Source organism: Myodes glareolus, chromosome 9 (genome assembly GCF_982192425.1).
Source record: "Myodes glareolus chromosome 9, mMyoGla1.1, whole genome shotgun sequence".
NCBI lineage: Eukaryota > Metazoa > Chordata > Mammalia > Rodentia > Cricetidae > Myodes > Myodes glareolus.
This window is the reverse complement of record NC_142034.1, coordinates 3,153,702-3,170,282: the sequence shown is the minus strand read 5'-3', so window position 1 is coordinate 3,170,282 and position 16,581 is coordinate 3,153,702. Positions and strand designations below refer to the sequence as shown.

The 16,581-nt window shown below is 51.8% G+C and overlaps 1 protein-coding gene across 2 annotated transcripts in view; it reads left to right on the top strand.

The window, feature by feature from the left end:
* Ccdc40 (coiled-coil domain 40 molecular ruler complex subunit) overlaps positions 1–16,581 on the top strand; it is a 46,395-nt gene that overhangs the window by 23,835 nt on the left and 5,979 nt on the right. For both annotated transcript variants that reach the window (XM_048451813.3, XM_048451814.3), the window contains exons 10-17: positions 866–987; positions 4,223–4,466; positions 4,566–4,748; positions 8,794–9,039; positions 10,301–10,514; positions 11,613–11,782; positions 12,002–12,093; positions 13,605–13,725. In XM_048451813.3, the coding sequence (XP_048307770.2) occupies positions 866–987; positions 4,223–4,466; positions 4,566–4,748; positions 8,794–9,039; positions 10,301–10,514; positions 11,613–11,782; positions 12,002–12,093; positions 13,605–13,725 (1,392 nt within the window). The remainder of the gene's footprint in view (positions 1–865; positions 988–4,222; positions 4,467–4,565; positions 4,749–8,793; positions 9,040–10,300; positions 10,515–11,612; positions 11,783–12,001; positions 12,094–13,604; positions 13,726–16,581) is intronic.

Sequence of the window (16,581 nt, the reverse complement as noted above, 5' to 3'; positions counted from 1 at the left end):
GGCAATAAATGCCAAGCCACTTAAGCATGAGAACTTGAATTTGATCCCCAGCACTCATAAAAGTCTGACTGTGGAGGGGTAACACTTGCAATCTCAGACCGGGGAGACAGAAATAAGATCCCTGGGGCCTTCTGATCAGCTAGCTCCATCAGAGCGCTCCAGGCTGGTGAGACATACTGCCTCAGAAAAGCAGGTGGATGGCTCCTGAGGAAGGCACCTTAGGCTGACCTCTGGTCTCCACGAAGATGAACCCTCTGTGTCCTCTCTGGACTTTTATTCCACCTGCCCCTAAGTCTAGTTCTACATCCTGGCCCCCAGCACAGGGAGACCCACTTCTCCGAGCCAGATGCCCTCCTGGAGACCCTGGTCATTCTCGACTCAAATACCTCCTCCCTGGGCAAGAACTGATCAAGGGCAGGTGTGTGGGCCCTGTGATCTCCCTGTCTGGGTGACCTCAGTCCCATCCATGACACCTACTAGGTCCTGCCTTAGCATGGGTATAGAGTGGGAATCCTGTCATATTTGACAGAGTCTTCTTCTTCCTCAGCCCCCAGTACCGAGCCTCTAAAAACAGCCTGGAGACTCCACGGAGGAGTCAGGCCTCGTCAAAGTCATGCTCCATTTCCTGATGCTCTTCTGCTGATTTGTGATCGAGAAAAATTAAGGTGCCAGGCATGGGCCGTGAATACCTTTAATCTCAGCAGAGACAGGTGGATCTCTGAGTTCGAGGCCAGCCTGGTCTACACAGGGAAACCTGTCTCAAAACAAACACATGAAAAAGAAAAAGTTCAGGTGGATGGGAGTCAGGCGGCAGAAGGTGGCCACCTCCATTGTCCACCATGTCTGTGTCCCACCCTCTCTGCAGGCCATCACTGAGATCGACACCATTGCGGTGGAGAAGAAGCGGATCCTCCAGCAGTGGACCACCAGCCTAGTGGGCATGAAGCACCGTAATGAGGCATACAGGACCGTGCTGGATGCGCTCAGGTGCCACCCCAGGATGGGCTTCCCAGGGGGACAGCGGGCGGGTGTGCTGGGGCTTGAGGGGGACCAGCAGAATGACGCCACACAGGTGCACCAGGGCCCTGCCGCCCGCCCCCAACCTTCGGATGTCAGAAAGAGGTTTATCTGTTGTCCCTTTGGTCAACAGTTTCACCAACTGAGCAGGAAACCCCAGCGGTTTCCCAGTCTCTCTGGATGGTCCTGCCCTGGGGCCGTGTTCCAGTCAAAACCGCGTTTTAATTCCCTCGAAAGAGGAGAGATACGAGTTGGCACTTGGGCCGGAAACTCTCCCTGCCTTGATGACCAGAACCACCCAAGTGATGGGAATTTGGTTCCAAAGGTGGCTGGCGGCTTATGGGCTGGTCCTCTCTGCCTTAGCACCCACAGAGGCTTGAGCCCTGAGGGAAGGAGCGGCTGCTGCCGGCCTGCCAGGTGCTGAGTGCTGGAAGATGGCTCAGGAGCGAAGAGCATGTTGTGCTTTCAGCAGCGTCCAAGTTCAGTTCCAGCGCACATCGGGCAGCTCATAACCTCCTGAACTCTGCCTCCTGAGGGCTCAGCACTCTCTTCTGGTCTTTTTGGACACGGACACACATACATACACAGACAAATAAATTTTTTGTTTTTGTTTTTTTAGACAGGGTTTCTCTGTAGCTTTGGAGCCTGTCCTGGAACTCGCTCTGTAGGTCAGTCTGGCCTCGAACTCACAGAGATCCTCCTGCCTCTGCCTCCCGAGTGCTGGAATTAAAGGTATGCGCCACCATACCCTGCCAATATCCTGCATTTTAAAATATGCACTCGCAGAATGTCAAGTGGAGATTTCAGCAACATATGCTCACACTTGCACATGTAACCAGCAAATTGGTCTCTGTCTCTAGCTGTAACTGATATACTGACATGCTCAGGCCCTGGGAACAGGTGGTCATCTTTTTTTTGGAGGGGGGGTTGTTTTGTTTTGTTTTGTTTTGTTGATTTTCCAGACAAGGTTTCTCTGTAGTTTTGGAGCCTGTCTTGGATCTAGCTCTTGTAGGCCAGGCTGGCCTTGAACTCACAGAGATCCGCCTGTCTCTGCCTCCTAAGTGCTGGGACTAAAGGCATGTGCCACCACCACCCAGTCAGGTGGTCATTTTTTGAGAGGATTGCTCAGGCCTGGGAATTTAAGGCCAACCTGGACATCATACTGAAAATCTGTTTCCAAAAAAGACACCAACAAACAAAATAGTGTGCACCTGCCCGGCAGGACACCGACTGCTCGCTGGGGCCCCAGAGGAGCTGGGTCTGCATCCAGAAGATGTAAAGGAAGTCTGGCCAGGCATGGTGGTGAGTTCAAGGTCAGCCTGGTCTACACATAGCTCCTGACCAGCCAGGCCTATCTAGTGGGGTTCTTAAAATCTTGTTTTAAATAAGAAAGGCAAGATGCTGCCTGTAGACTTCTTGGGATGAAAGGGAAGAAATCGTCACACACACACAAATAAAAAAATTCAATTTCTGTTAACCCAGGATACGGCTTTGGGCACGAAGTCCAGCACTTCACGCACGCTAGGCCAGTATTCTACCACTGAGTCACATCCTCAGCTGCCTTTTAATTTTTATCTATTTGTCTATCTGACTACCTATCTATCACCTATCTATCTCTGTCTTCTATCTTTCATACACACACACTCACACTGTATACAGGTATATTGCCTACAATACATATGCATGCACACAAAGACTAGGAGACATCTGATCCCTTGAAATTAGAGTTATGGATGGTTATGAGCCACCATGTGAGTGCTGAGAAGCAAACCTTGGTCCTCTGGAAGGGCATCCGATATTCTTAGCCACTGAGCCATCTCCCCGCTAAGGGTGGTACATTCTTAAACCCCAGGACTAGGGAGGTGGAGGCAGGAAGATCCCTAGGGCTCCCTGGTCCACCAATATCCGGGTTCAGTGAGAGACCCTGTCTGAAAAATTAAGGTAGGTCAAGCAAGAAGTCTCAGACGGTAAAAAGACACCTGCTACCACCAAGTCTGCTGACCCAAGTTCAATCCCCAAGACCCATATGGTTGATGGAGAGAAGTGACCTCCAAACAAAGGTTGTCTTCTGACCTGCACACATGCTCCGTGGCATGCGTACCTGGCCCTACACAAAAAATTACTAATTTTTAATTAAAAATATAAAGCAGTTGTAGTGGCAAATGTTGGTTGGATATGCAAGAGCCAGAGGCGGAAGGATCACAAGGTTTTAACTTCAGCCTGGGACACACATTTAGCTCAGTGGGAAAAGACACAATTGTCCTCTGACCTGCACACAAGTGCCAGGACATACATGCATGAGCACACATACAATAAATAAAACGCTAAAAAAAAAAATAGGGTGGAGAGGAACTGAGGAAGACATCCACATTGCATACACAAACACACCTTACTAGTTGGGTTTTGTCAATTTGACACAAATTAGTTATCTAAGAACCTTAGCTGAGGTATTGCTGCCCTCAGATTGGCTCCCGGACATGTCTGTTTCTTGACTAATGGCTGATGTGGGTGGGGCCTAATCCACTGTAGACCAGGCCACGCCTGCACAGGTGGGCCTGGGTTGAGTAAGAAAGCAGGCTGAAGCCAGGCAATGGTGGTGCACTCCTTTAATCCCAGCAGTTGGGAGGCAGAGGCAGGCGGATCTCTGTGAGTTCAAGGCCAGCCTGGGCTACAGAATGAGTATCAGGATAGCTAGGGCTACACAGAGAAACCCTGTCTCAAAAAAAAAGAAAGGAAGAAAGGGAGGGAGGAAGGAAGGAAAGAAGGAAGAAAGGAAGGAAGGAAGGAGAGAGAGAGAGAGAGAGAGAGAGAGAGAGAGAGAGACAGAGAGAGACAGAGAGACAGAGAGAGACAAAGAAACAAAGAAAGAAAAAGAAAAGAAAGAAAGTTGACTGAGCAAGCCAGTAAGCAGCTTTCCTTCATGGCCTCTGCTTCACTTCCTGCCTTCAGGTTCCCATCTTGAGTTCCCTTGATAACATGTAACATGTAAGACAAACAAACCCTGTTCTCCCCACGTTGCTTTTGGTCAGTGTTTTATCCACAGCAACAGAAAAGCAAACTAGACGACTCCCACACAGAAATGAATAGCAGTTAAGAGTTGGCACCCAAAATTCTTTCTCCACATTGGAATCCACCCAGTGAGATTCTCCTGAGCGGGTTCCCTGGTGTCTGGCCTGTGACCAGCTTTGCTCTTCTGGTTTTGCAGGGAATGTGAGCATCAGGCCAAGTCCATAGACGGTGAGATTGAAGCCTATAAGAGGTCCATCATGAAGGAGGAAGAGAAGAATGAGTCGCTGGCCCGCCTCCTGAACCGCTCAGAGACAGAAGCCACGCTAGTGCAGAAAATGACCACCCAGTGCTTGAGCAAGCAAGAGGCCCTGCAGAGCGAGCTCAGCACCTACCAGCTGGCCCTGCAGGACACAGAGGAAATGCTGAACAAGGGCTCTCTGGTGAGGCACGGCCCCCCAAGCCCGGGCCTCTGCTCTCAGCCAGCCCATAGGAGGACAGCCATGGGCACGTCCTGCCCATGGTTCTTCCTTCTTTGGCAGGAACACGCGGCAGTCTTGAACGAACTCCAGGCGGCCCGCAATGCTGTCCATCAGGAGCAGGAGCTACGGCAAAAGATGGACACCTCCATCGTGGACAAGCTGCAGGAGCACGGGACCTCCAGCAAGATGACCAAGTACTTCCAACAGCTCCTTCGGAAGCTGCAGAAGGAGAATACCAACCTGGTAGGCGGCCTCCAGCCGACAGGGCAGGGGCTGGGCTGAAGCCAGAGGCCTGTGAGCAAAGGGCTCTTGGCGGGGGTGGGGGGGCCTCATGACCTCGTTTCTAGCTGTCAAAGCAACACTTTCTATAGTTTACTTATTTTTGCTTTTTTTCTGGAGGTAGGGCCTCTCTATGTAGTCCTGGTCATCCTGGAATTTGGTATGTAGATCAGGCTGGCCTTGCAACTCAGAGATAGCTTCCTGTCTCTGCCTCCCAATTGCCAGGAACAGAGATGTGGGCCACCACACCCAACCCTATAATTTATTTTAATTCGTTTAGTTTCTGTAGTGCTAGAGATGGAGCCCAGGGGCCTGTCCATGCCAGGCAAGTGCTACACCCCTGAAAGACCTTAGTCTGCTTTGTCCTTCTTCGTTGAGGGCAAGTCTCATGGAGCTCCAGCTAGCCCCAAACTTACTACTGTGTGTGTGTGTGTGTGATCTATCTATCTATACGTCTACACATTTATAAGTATATATGACCTTGAATTTCTTTTTTAATATTTATTTATTATGTATGTAGTGTTCTGTCTACATGTATGCCTGCTGGTCAGGAGAGGGTGCCAAATCTTATTACAGATGGTTGTGAGTGACCATGTGGTTGCTGGGAATTGAGTTCAGGACCTCTGGAAGAGCAAACAGTGCTCTTAACCACTGAGCCACCTCTCCAGCTCCATAACCTTGAATTTCTGATCCCCCCCCCCCCACACACACACCTTTAAGTGCTAGGACTACAGGCCTGGGTCACCACGCCCAGTTTATCAGGCCCTGGGATGGAATGCAGGACTCTGAGCAGTGAGCTACTTCCCACCCAAGCTCCCCAAGCCCACTTTTTATTTATTTATCTTTAGTTAGTTAGTTAGTTAGTTTGGTTTTTTGAGATAAGTTTCCTCTGCGTAGCTCTGGAGCCTGTCCTGGAACTCTCTCTATAGACCAGGCTGGCCTTGAACTCACAGAGATCCGCCTGCCTCTGCCTACCGAGTGCTGGGATTAAAGGCCCAGCTGCACCACCACTGCCCAGCCTTCTTTTTATCTTGAGATAGGGTCTCACTAGTTGCCTAGGCTGAATGTGTTCTACAGCTCAGGCTAGGCTCAAACACGTGACTATCATGCCTTACTTTGTCTCCTGAGCAGCTGGGATGACAGATCCAGCTAATGTTGTCTTATTGCTGAACACCTGGAGAGTTTGCCCAGCGTACACGAGGCCCTGGGTTCTGCCTCCAGCACCAGGGGTCGGGGAGGAAGGAGGCAGAACACAGGGAGACATAAGGACAACGGACGCTGTAGTGCCACTGTCCAGGAAACCACTTCTAGATTTCCTCCCTTCTGCACACGCTTACACACACACACACACACACACACACACACACACACACACACTCATGCTAACATTGCACTCTTGTTAAACATCTGGTTTTAGGTCCATTTGATTACATTTTTATTAGTTTCATTGACCCATGACACAGAAATGTGGACAGGCATTAAGTTGGGGACTCACTGAATTTTTCCATTTTCCATTTTACCTGACAACATCCAACACGTTTGCTCTTGCCGCTACCCATCCTTCAATACCGCAAACCTTCATTTTTACACGACCTTCATCACGAGAGCATCCCGTTATTATGACTGACAAGTCTCTTGTTAAGGGCTTCAGGCTGGCTCGGGTGTTTCAGTGTTGTGAGCAAGCAGCTCTGCAAAGATACCCGGGTCTGCTAATGTCTACACTCTGAGGACAAGCTACTAAAGCCACCAGTCCTGGGCGGAAGCCAGAGTTAGGTAGGGTGTCTCTGCAGTTAACACCTGAGATCCTGGTCTGCCATCTGACCAGGGCCTTGGGCCCAGCCTCAAGGCCTGACCAGGGCCTTGACCAGGGCCCTGGGGGCTCAGCTGTCTTTCCTGTCATCTTGAAGGTGAGGGAAGCTTGGATCTGCCACCACTGCTGCTTCCTGTCATGGTGGCTGCTTGTCAGGAGTAGGCATGGCTGCTGTCACCTGGCCTCCTGAAATGACCTCAGCCTGAACGTTCCCATTCCACACACACTTTTGACCCGACTGTTCACGGCTGGCCGCAGCTAATGCATAGCCCAGCCAGATCTCTTTGGGATGTCCAGGCCAACGTTGCTCAAGTGTTTCCTCTGGGAGCAGGGCAGGCAGAAATAGAAGATTTCCCGGGTGCTTTCGAGACACTAAGGGACATGGTGAAGTAGCCTGCTTGGCCATTGTTGCACAGGCTAGGCCCGTCTCCTAAGGTTTCCTGTTGCCAGGTCCCCACCCTGCCCCTTAGACTGGGCATGTCCTGTCACCACCTCTTCCCACCAGAGGGCAGTAAAGAGTCCTAGGCTAATAACTGTATTACTGTGGTTTTCCAGCTGAAGTGGAGTCCTTGAAAGGGGACACTGGATACTCAAAAGCCCTCTGCACCGGTGATGGGTGGTGCAGGAAAGGGTCCTACCGGGAGAGAATCAGAGAGACTGTCACGATTCTGTCTGGAGCTGGGTTAGAGAGAAGCAGGGAAGGGTGTTGGTGCAGGATCTCATTATAAACTCAGGGGCAGAGCTGAGGTCCTGGGGTTCCTGGGAGCCCAGGATGCCTTCCGCAGGTCGCAGAGGGTAGTGGCAGAGGCAGCATATTCTGCCCAATCACAGTGCAAGAGGAAGAATATGCCGTGATCTGAACGGGATCAGGAAATGTCCCACTGCGCCTCACACAGCCCTTAAAAGTTACATAGGAGCCGCTAGAGGTGACAGCACACACTTTTAATCTCGGCACCTGGGGGGTAGAGGCAGGTGGATCCCTGTGAGTTTGAGGCCAGCCAGCACTATACAGTGAGCCCTTATCTCAAAAAACAATTTTTTTTAATTGCAGAAGAATATGAGACAGGGGGCGGGAGAGATGACTGAGACAGGGTGGGGGAGCAGGAGAGATGGCTCAGTGATTAAGAGCACTGACTGCTCTTCCAGAGGTCCTGAGTTCAATTCCGAGCAACCACATGGTGGCTCACAACCATCTGTAATGAGATCTGGCACACCCTTCTGGCCTGCAGGGATACAGGCAGACAGAATATTGTATACATGATAAATGTCTTAAAGAAGAAGAGTGTGAGACAGAATCGTCAAACTAAAGAGATCAGTGGCATGTGGCCCCGCCCCCTCTCTCCTCAGGGGCACGGGAGGGTGGGGGCACTGGAGCCTGGCGGGGCACAGGAGGCCATGTGGAGTTAACACTAGAAAAAGGCTTCCAGGTGATCTGGTGCTAGATTTGTGACAGACTCGCCCATGATTCAATATGTTCCCCTTTGCACTTATGCTATGCTCATTTATAAAGAAAATCCATCCCTGATAGCTTGCTTTCTCCTGTCCTCTCATCTCACCCTCCCTCTCTCCCTCCCTCCCTCCCTCCCTCTCTCCCTCCCTCCCTCCAAGGTCTTACCATGTAACCCTGGCTGGCCTAGAACTCATTGTGTAGAACAGAGTAGTCTTAAATTGTGATTCTCCTGCCTCTACCTCCCAAGGTCCAGGATTGAAGACATAAACCAGCCAGGAGGTAGAGGCAGGCAGATCTCTGAGAAAAAAGAAAAGAAAGAAAGACATGAACCAGCCCGACCCTTTGAGAGAAAGTCTCTTGTAGCCTACACTGACCTCAAACTCACTGTGTAGCCCAGGCTGGCCTTAAACTCAAGACCCTCCCACCTCGGTCTCCCGTGTGCTGGGATCACAGGCGCGTGCTGGGATCACAGGCGTGTGCTAGGATCACAGGCACGTGCTAGAATCACAGGCACGTGCTAGGATCACAGGCGTGTAAAACTACACCCAGCTTTCTGTTTTTGCAAGCCATCTCCATTGTGTAAACAAGTCCCTTGTAGGCTCTCAAGACACAGGGCCCAGCCGGTTCGCTTCCTCACGACAGCACGCAGGGATCTCTCCAGAATACATGTATAGTGTCAAGGAAGCAGCAGTCTGGCCTGTTCAAGTGGCAGCAAAGGTTCACACCCCTGTCGCCCTTCGTGCCTTCAGGTGACACATCTCTCAAAACTTGACGGTGACATTGCTCAGGCCACCCTGGACATCACCAACACTAGCTGCAAGGTAGACATGCATAAGAAGACGCTGGCGGAGCTGGACAAGGAGGTGAAGCGGCTCAACGACCTCATCACCAACAGCGAGAGCGAGATCGTGCGGCGCACCATCCTCATCGAGAGGAAGCAGAGCCTCATCAACTTCTTCAACAAGCAGCTGGAGCAGATTGTGTCCGTGCTGGGGGTGAGGAACCGCCCTGAGCTCCGAGCCATGTGCGTGGGGGCTTGCAGATGGCAGGCACCTCTCCTCCCTCTTCCCCGTCCCACTAGTGAAGTGGCCGAGTGTGCACGCTTCAGGCTGCAACCCCAAGGCCGGGCTGGGTGACAAGGCTCCTCCCCATCTCTGTTACCGGGACCTGAATTCCACATCATCCATCTCTGACACGAACCTTTGATTTTGATTTCACTGGTTTGTTCTGTGAGACAGAGAGTTGCTGTGTGGCCCGGGTGGACCTAGACCTTCTGAGAGCTGTGTGCTACACACCTGACTTCTTTTGATTTTCTTCAAGGCTTGTGAGTCACACAGACACGCAGGTGGCAGGCTGGACTGAGGCCGTACTGCGCTGGGCAAAGTGGTTTAATCAGTGTGACGGCTCCATGTCTGTCCTGTAACTCAGGTGACTTACCTGTAAGTCACTTACCTAAGGACCATGGGTTTGAAGTCCTCACATAGAACAAGCTGTCAGGGAAGCCCTCTTTTGCCTATGGATGGTCTGAGGTCAGAGAGCATATTCAGAGTGTCCTAGCGGGTCCAAGGCCATGCCCACAAGGACCTGGGACCTCAAAGCCAGTGAAAGATAAGAGGGCTGTCTGAGCCCTTGTAGTAAATGCCGTGAATTCATGATTCTCCATAGCCCGCCCTAGAAGAAGGGCTGTGGGGAGCTGGCTCAGTCGGTAAAGTGCTCACTTCGTGATCATAAAGACCTGGGTTCCACCCCGGCACCCACAGTAAAAAGCAGGCATAGCAGTTTGTGCCCATAATCCCAGTACTGGGGAGGCAGGGACTGGAGGATCCCTGCAGCCTGCTGGCCAGTCAGTCCAACTAATCAATATATTCCAGATTCACCGAGAGACCCTGTCTGAACAAAATAATACTCATTATGGCACTCTTTTTTTTTTTTTTTTTTGATTTTCGAGACAGGGTTTCTCCGTAGTTTTTGGTGCCTGTCCTGGAACTAGTTCTTGTAGACCAGGCTGGCCTCGAACTCACAGGGATCCACCTGGCTCTGCCTCCCGATTGCTGGGATTAAAGGCGTGCGCCACCACCGCCCGGCTCTTTATGGCACTCTTATTTCTGTGGCTGCGCGCGCACTTGCGCGCGTGCACACACACACACGCGCGCAAACACGCACATGTGCACATGTATATACAGCACACATGAATAATAATAAAAGCAAACCTGTGGATCCCGAGGCTCACGCTGCGGTCCGATGAAATCCCTCCAGGGGGAAGAAGCTGGACCCCTGGAACTGGAGATCAAAAGGCTGTCGAAGCTGACAGAAGAGCACAACACGGGAGTGGCAGAGGCGCAAATGACCTGGCTGCGCCTGCAGCAGGAACTGGTCCAGGTCACACACGAGCGCGAGGAGCAACTGGTGTCCCTGGACCAGCTCAAGAAGGAGATGCACATTATGGAGCAAAAGAAGCTTCGTTTAGAGAGTGAGCCGCTGGGGGCGGGGCTACGGACGCCCTGGGGGCGGGGCTGCGCAGCCCTGCGCTCCCTCCCTGCCCCCTCAATCCCAGACCCCTTGCCACACACACCACACACCAGCAATTCCAGCACTCAGGAAGCTGAGGCTGTAAGTGAGCTCCCTCCCGTCCACATCACTCCCAGACCAGGTGCCACTCAGGGCCCTGAGGCCGTAAGTCTGAGACTATCCTGGGCTACATAGTAAGGCTGTGTTTCAAAACGAAAACGAAGCAAACCGGTAAAACTCTAGCCATCTAGTTGGTGCTATTCACCGTGTTCCTGAGGTCCGTGGGGGGGATGGGAACAAAAAGATCTGTGAAATCAGACAAATGCAGCCAGTCTCCTCGACTCCTGCACCTGAACACTTTGTTCCCTCCAGCACAGACCCCAGAAGCACCCTGGGTCCCACCGGGTTGTCCCTTATGCCATGTCGAGAAGCAGCCTTTCTGAGACCCAGGGGCCTGTCAGGATGTCATTCCTGGGTCACCACTAAAGGGCACTTTACTGAGATATCCTGGGTTCCACGTGGTCCAAAGAAGAGAGTCAGTTAAACACTACGTCTCCGTCTGCCCACTTGCCAGGGATCTCACTGCATCCTCTCACAGCCTTTGGTCAGTCACAACTGCAGAGTATCAAGTGCGCCAGGCCTGCTGGCACCAGCAGTGAACAGCAGTGTGGGAAGCCAGGCTGGAAGGCAGAGCCCCACCCTGACACGGGCGAGATCAGCTGGGACAAAGATAGGCGCATCCAGAGGCCTCACTATGAGTCAGCCAAGGATACTGGTGTGGGAAGGGCAGGGAACCTGACAGCAGGATTGTATGGGTCACGTACCCTGGTGCCTTTTTTCTTCCCCCATCAAAATATCGAGAATGTCTTTGGTCTTTCTCCTTCCCACCCTGCCCTAAGGCCAGGTGTTGGAGGCAAAGGCCCTGCCTGCCTTCCCTGGATACCCACGGCGTCTGAGTCCCCCACCCCTATCCCAGTCTCCACCTGCATCAGACAGGACAGGAAGGGAGTCAAAGGGGGGACATGGCTGCTGCCCAGTGAGGACCCCTGTCCTTCCACAGACAAGATTGATCTAGAGAAGAAGGAGCAGAAGGAGATCCAGCGCCACATGAAGGACCTGAACAACGACCTGACTAAGCTCAACATGCTGATGGACAAGAACCGGTGTGACTCCGAGCAGCTGCAGCAGAGCAACCTGGTGGCCGAGACAGAGTTTGTGCGCACACTGAAGGTTGGCACCACCCGCCGCCCGCTCAGGCACCCGCCGCCAGGGTGTGGCCGAGGGCCCGCACGCTCGCTCACTCGCAGGCACCCACGTCCTTGATTTGGGCAGATCCCCTGGAGAGGCTTGTGGAAGGATCTGAATGTTGGTCTAAGGCCGTGGCAGTCCTGAGGGACTCCAGGGGCCACAGGCCTGAGCCATCCTCACAGCTCTCCCCTGTCCCCGCAGGATGCAGAGAGAGAGACCATACAGATGGAGGAAAAGCTGACGCAACTCCGCGAAGAAAAGACCACCCTCCTCAACAGCCTGGTGGAGGCCGAGTGAGTAAGGGGCTCAGCCGTGTGCCGGTGCTATAGGTCACCAGACCCATCAAGGTTCTGTGGGGATGGCCACCAAACCTTGGCGCCACTGGGGAGTAGCTCTGAAGGCCAGCTTTGCGAACCCCAGGGGAACCACAGAAAGCCACCGTACAGATCTGTAGAATAGCCCTCAGCAGCAACCGCCAGCCAGGCCAGTATCTCTGGGTATTGAGTGGTTTCCTTTGGGATAAGGTTTATAAAATATATATTATTTTTATGGAAAAAAGGTAATATATAAACCCAACCCCAAGCATTTTACGCTGTGACAGAGTAGAAAAGGAGAAACAGGGAGATGGCTCAGTGGATGTAGGATGGAGTTCACATCTCCAGCACCCAAGTAGAAAGCCATGCATGGCCAAGCGTGCCCATAACCCCAGCACGATGGAGCTCGGTCTAGCTCTAGGTTCACTGAGAGACCTGTCTCCTGAGACTATGTGGAGAATAACAGTGCAGGAAGTCAGATGTCCTCTGGCCTCTGTGTGTGCGCAGGTGCATAGCACCCACATACACACACTGAACTATCGGAAAAGGGAGAATGCGTAATATCAGCTCTGTTCTGTGTATGTGCCTGTGCATGTACGTGTGTGTGTGTGTGTGTATGTGTGTGTGTACCGGGGATGGAATTCAGGACCTTGCACATGCCAGGCAAGTGTTCTACCACTGAGCCCTCCCCAGCCCCCGATACTCATCCTAAGAGACCACTGTGTAGATGATTTCCTGTTTGGTTTGCAGCAAGACCATTCCCTTTGAGGTGATTTTACATTGTCGTGGTGTCTTTGCATTGCACACACATGTCCCTCTCTCTCTTGGAAACTGTTTGTAGGCACCATGAGGGTGCCCCTTGATTGACAGGAGTGTTCTAGAAGGGATCATGTGTTTCTTGTCACTTGACAAGATCTGTGCCTTAACACACACACACACACACACACACACACACACACACACACAGAGTGGTTTTGGTGCTTGTGGTCTGGGTTACATTTGGACAGCTTTCTGCCAGAGTTTTTCACTTCCTTATCCGACTTTTACCAATCACATGTACATTCTCGGTTCCTCAGTTGTATTTCCCTGCTGCCCCCCATCTCTCTCTCTCTCAAGGATGCCTCTGAAACCAGAGTTACAGTCGGCAGGAAACCACCACATGGGTGCTGGGGACTGAACCCAGGCCCTCTGCCAGAGCAGCCAGGGTTCTCAGCTGCTGGGCCGGCTCTCCAGCCCGTCTCTCATCTCTCCCTCTTTTAATTTTCCCCTTTCCCTCCTCCTTTTCTCTCTCTCTCCTCTTCTTCCTCTTCTCCCCGCCAGCCCATATGCAGAAGTCTGTCTGTCTCAAGACTTGACAAACCGTTTTGTAAGGAACCTGAGTTAAAGACTTTTTGGCTTCGTTTGCCGCACCCCTGGGCAGAGGTGGGGGGTTCTCTGCCATGCCAGCTCAAACTGCTCTGGCCCTGACACTGCCTCTCCTGCCTCCGAAGACACCAGATCATGCTCTGGGAGAAAAAAATCCAGCTGGCAAAGGAGATGCGTGCCTCTGTGGATTCTGAGACCGGGCAGACAGAGATCCGGGCCATGAAGGCCGAGATCCACAGGATGAGGGTGAGTGTGTCAGGGTTGTGGGCGTAGGCGGCAGAGATGTTGCAGATTGGGAGCCACTCAGCCACCCTGCCAGTGGCAACAGGCGAGATCCCTGGGATGGACCCACTGCTGCACAGTGACTGCATTTCAGCAAACACGGCTGCAGGCTCTGTGTCGTCACCCACCTCTCACACCACAGGTCTGCCTGACTTTTGTCTGTACCTGGCAGAATACTCCCTCAACAGCCAGGACATGTGCTCATGTGCACATCACCTCAGAAAACGCTGTCTTATCGTGACTCCAAGCAGTCAAGGCCCCTCTGATGTTCTCAAACACTGGCTGTAATGCCCAGTTTCACAGTCCACTACTCTCACTGTGGAACAAGAAGAACCTCATATGGGCTGGTGTGGTGGTGCACATCTTTAATCCAAGCAGTTTGAGGCTAGCCCGCTGTACACAGAAAGTTCCACCTAGCCAGGGCGACATAGCGAGACCCTGTCTCAAAAAGCAAGAGCAATGAAAAGCAACTCATGTAATGGGGAGGCCGCTTGCTCGTTCCCAGCTGCTCAGCAGCTCAGACCCAAAATAACCACACAGAAACTGTATTAATTAAATCACTGCTTGGCCCCTTACCTCTAGTTTCTCATTGGCTAGCTCTTACATATTAATTTAACCCATTTCTAGTAATCTGTGTATCACCACGTGACTGTGGCTTACCGGGTAAAGTTTCAGCGTCTGTCTTCAGCAGGGTTACATGGCTTCTCCCTGCCTCCACCCTTCTTTCTCCCAGCATTCAGTTTAGTTCCACCTCCCCTCACCCCCACCCCCACCTAGTTCTGTTCTATCCTATCAGACCAAGCCAGTTTCTTTATTCATTAACTAAAAAAAAAAAGCAACACATAGACAGAAGGACCTCTCACACTGAACTCATATAAAATAAATAAATAAAAAAGCTCAGGGGCACCTCATCCCATATCTCAGGAGCAGTGGACTTCACTGACTATAAGAACAGCTAAATCACAAATGACCATCGACTTAAGGTTCAAGACCTTAGGGATGAAAATAAGAGCAGTTAGGGGCTGGAGAGATGGCTTGGCGGTTAAGAGCACTGGTTACTCTTCCAGAGGTCTCAGGTTTGATTCCCAGCACTCATGTGGCAGTTCACAGTTATATGTAACTCCAGTTCCAGAGATCAGACAGATGTTCTCTCTTGGCCTTCACAGGCACCAGGCATGCAGGTGGTGCACAGACATACATGCAGGTGAGACACGCATTCTCAGAGAATAAAGTGTTAAATAAAAACAGATCAGTTAGCCACAGTGACATCGCTTGTCCGATGGCATTCATTATGGAACGGCCTCAGGCTGTTGGCTGCTCTTGGCTCTCACACGTGAGCTGAGCTGGCATGCCCTTGGCAGAAAAGCTCCTGTGTGCACACTCAAGGCCTAGGATTTGCCTCCCAGGGGTCAGTGGCCCCCCTTTACACATGCAAATGGTTTGGCTTCCTCCACCTCTGCGAAACCTGTGTGCACGGATATGACCCCAGCCTCAGCTATGACCTATGTGCTTGCTGGTCGGTGTTTGCTGGGACCCAGCCTGACATAACCAAGGCCATCTCAGTGATAACTGCCCGCTTGCCTACCAGGTTACCCTGGCAATGCTCTAAACCCTATAGCACAAATAAAGCCACTGAGCCTATCAGCTGGGCATGGTGTGTCATGGTGAGCCATTGACACGTGGGCTTTCTTTTGAAAGATTTTATTGTTTTGAACCAGGTATAATGCTGATTGCCTTTAATCCCAGCACTTGTGAGGCAGAGGCAGGTAGACCTCTGTGACCTCAAGGCTAGCCTGGTCTACAGAGTGAGTTCCAGGACAGCCAGGACTATACAGAGATACCCTGCCTCAAACTTTTTATTATTTATTTTTAATTATGTATATACGTGTGTGTGCATTTGCATGGGGGTATGTGCACATGAGCACAGCCCGAAGGGTCCAGCAGAAGCATCAGATTCCCCTGAAGCTGGAGGTCCAGGCAGTTGTGGACCTCCTGACACGGTGCTGGGAACCAAACTCAGGGCCTCCTCAGGAGCAGCTAGCTCTCTTTAACAACGGAGCTGTCTCTTCAGCCTCCCCACCCCCCAGGCTGTTTGGTAATTGATGTTGGATAAGTTAGTACTTGGTAAGGTTCGTTCATCTGGCTGTGCACCTCTGTCTGGCTTAGCACAGAAACCTCTTCTTCCTACCTTGGGATGTGGCCACCCAAGCACGCGCTTTCCTCGAGTCCCCATTAAAATGTGCCTCCTGTAATCCAAGATCTGTCTGTCACTTTCCCCGTTCCTGGTGGAGCTTCTCGGAAGCAGACCCAACATGACGTGTGCACAGTCGTGCTCTGTTCTGTCAGTCATGTGTGCATACACGACGACGGCCCAGGAGAGCCCTCAGAGAGCCAGCACCGTATGCCAACCAAATCCAAGGCACACCACCAAGGCCTTGAGGGGCTACATCTCCCACCATCTTCTCAGGCGCCCCCACTGGAGACGGTGGGTCCACTTTACTCCGTCCACTAGTGCACATGAACATGCTGATCCCCACAGACATCCTCATGGATACACCCATTGGACAGCCCTCAGGCCAATCAAATGGACACGTAACAGTAAATATGCTGCAGTCCACCCCCTCCTGAAATCTAGACTCTCAGCTTTAAGGGGACCTGTCAGATTGTTTTTGTATGTGTCGCGTGACAACGCCCCTATCAATCTGTGACATTTGGGTGCTGTCAGTCACCGACATTTATCCATTTTATCTTGTTTTATGTAGGCGTGTGAATGAGTGTCTGTGTGTGAGCACTATTGTGTGCTTGTGTGTGTGTAGGAGT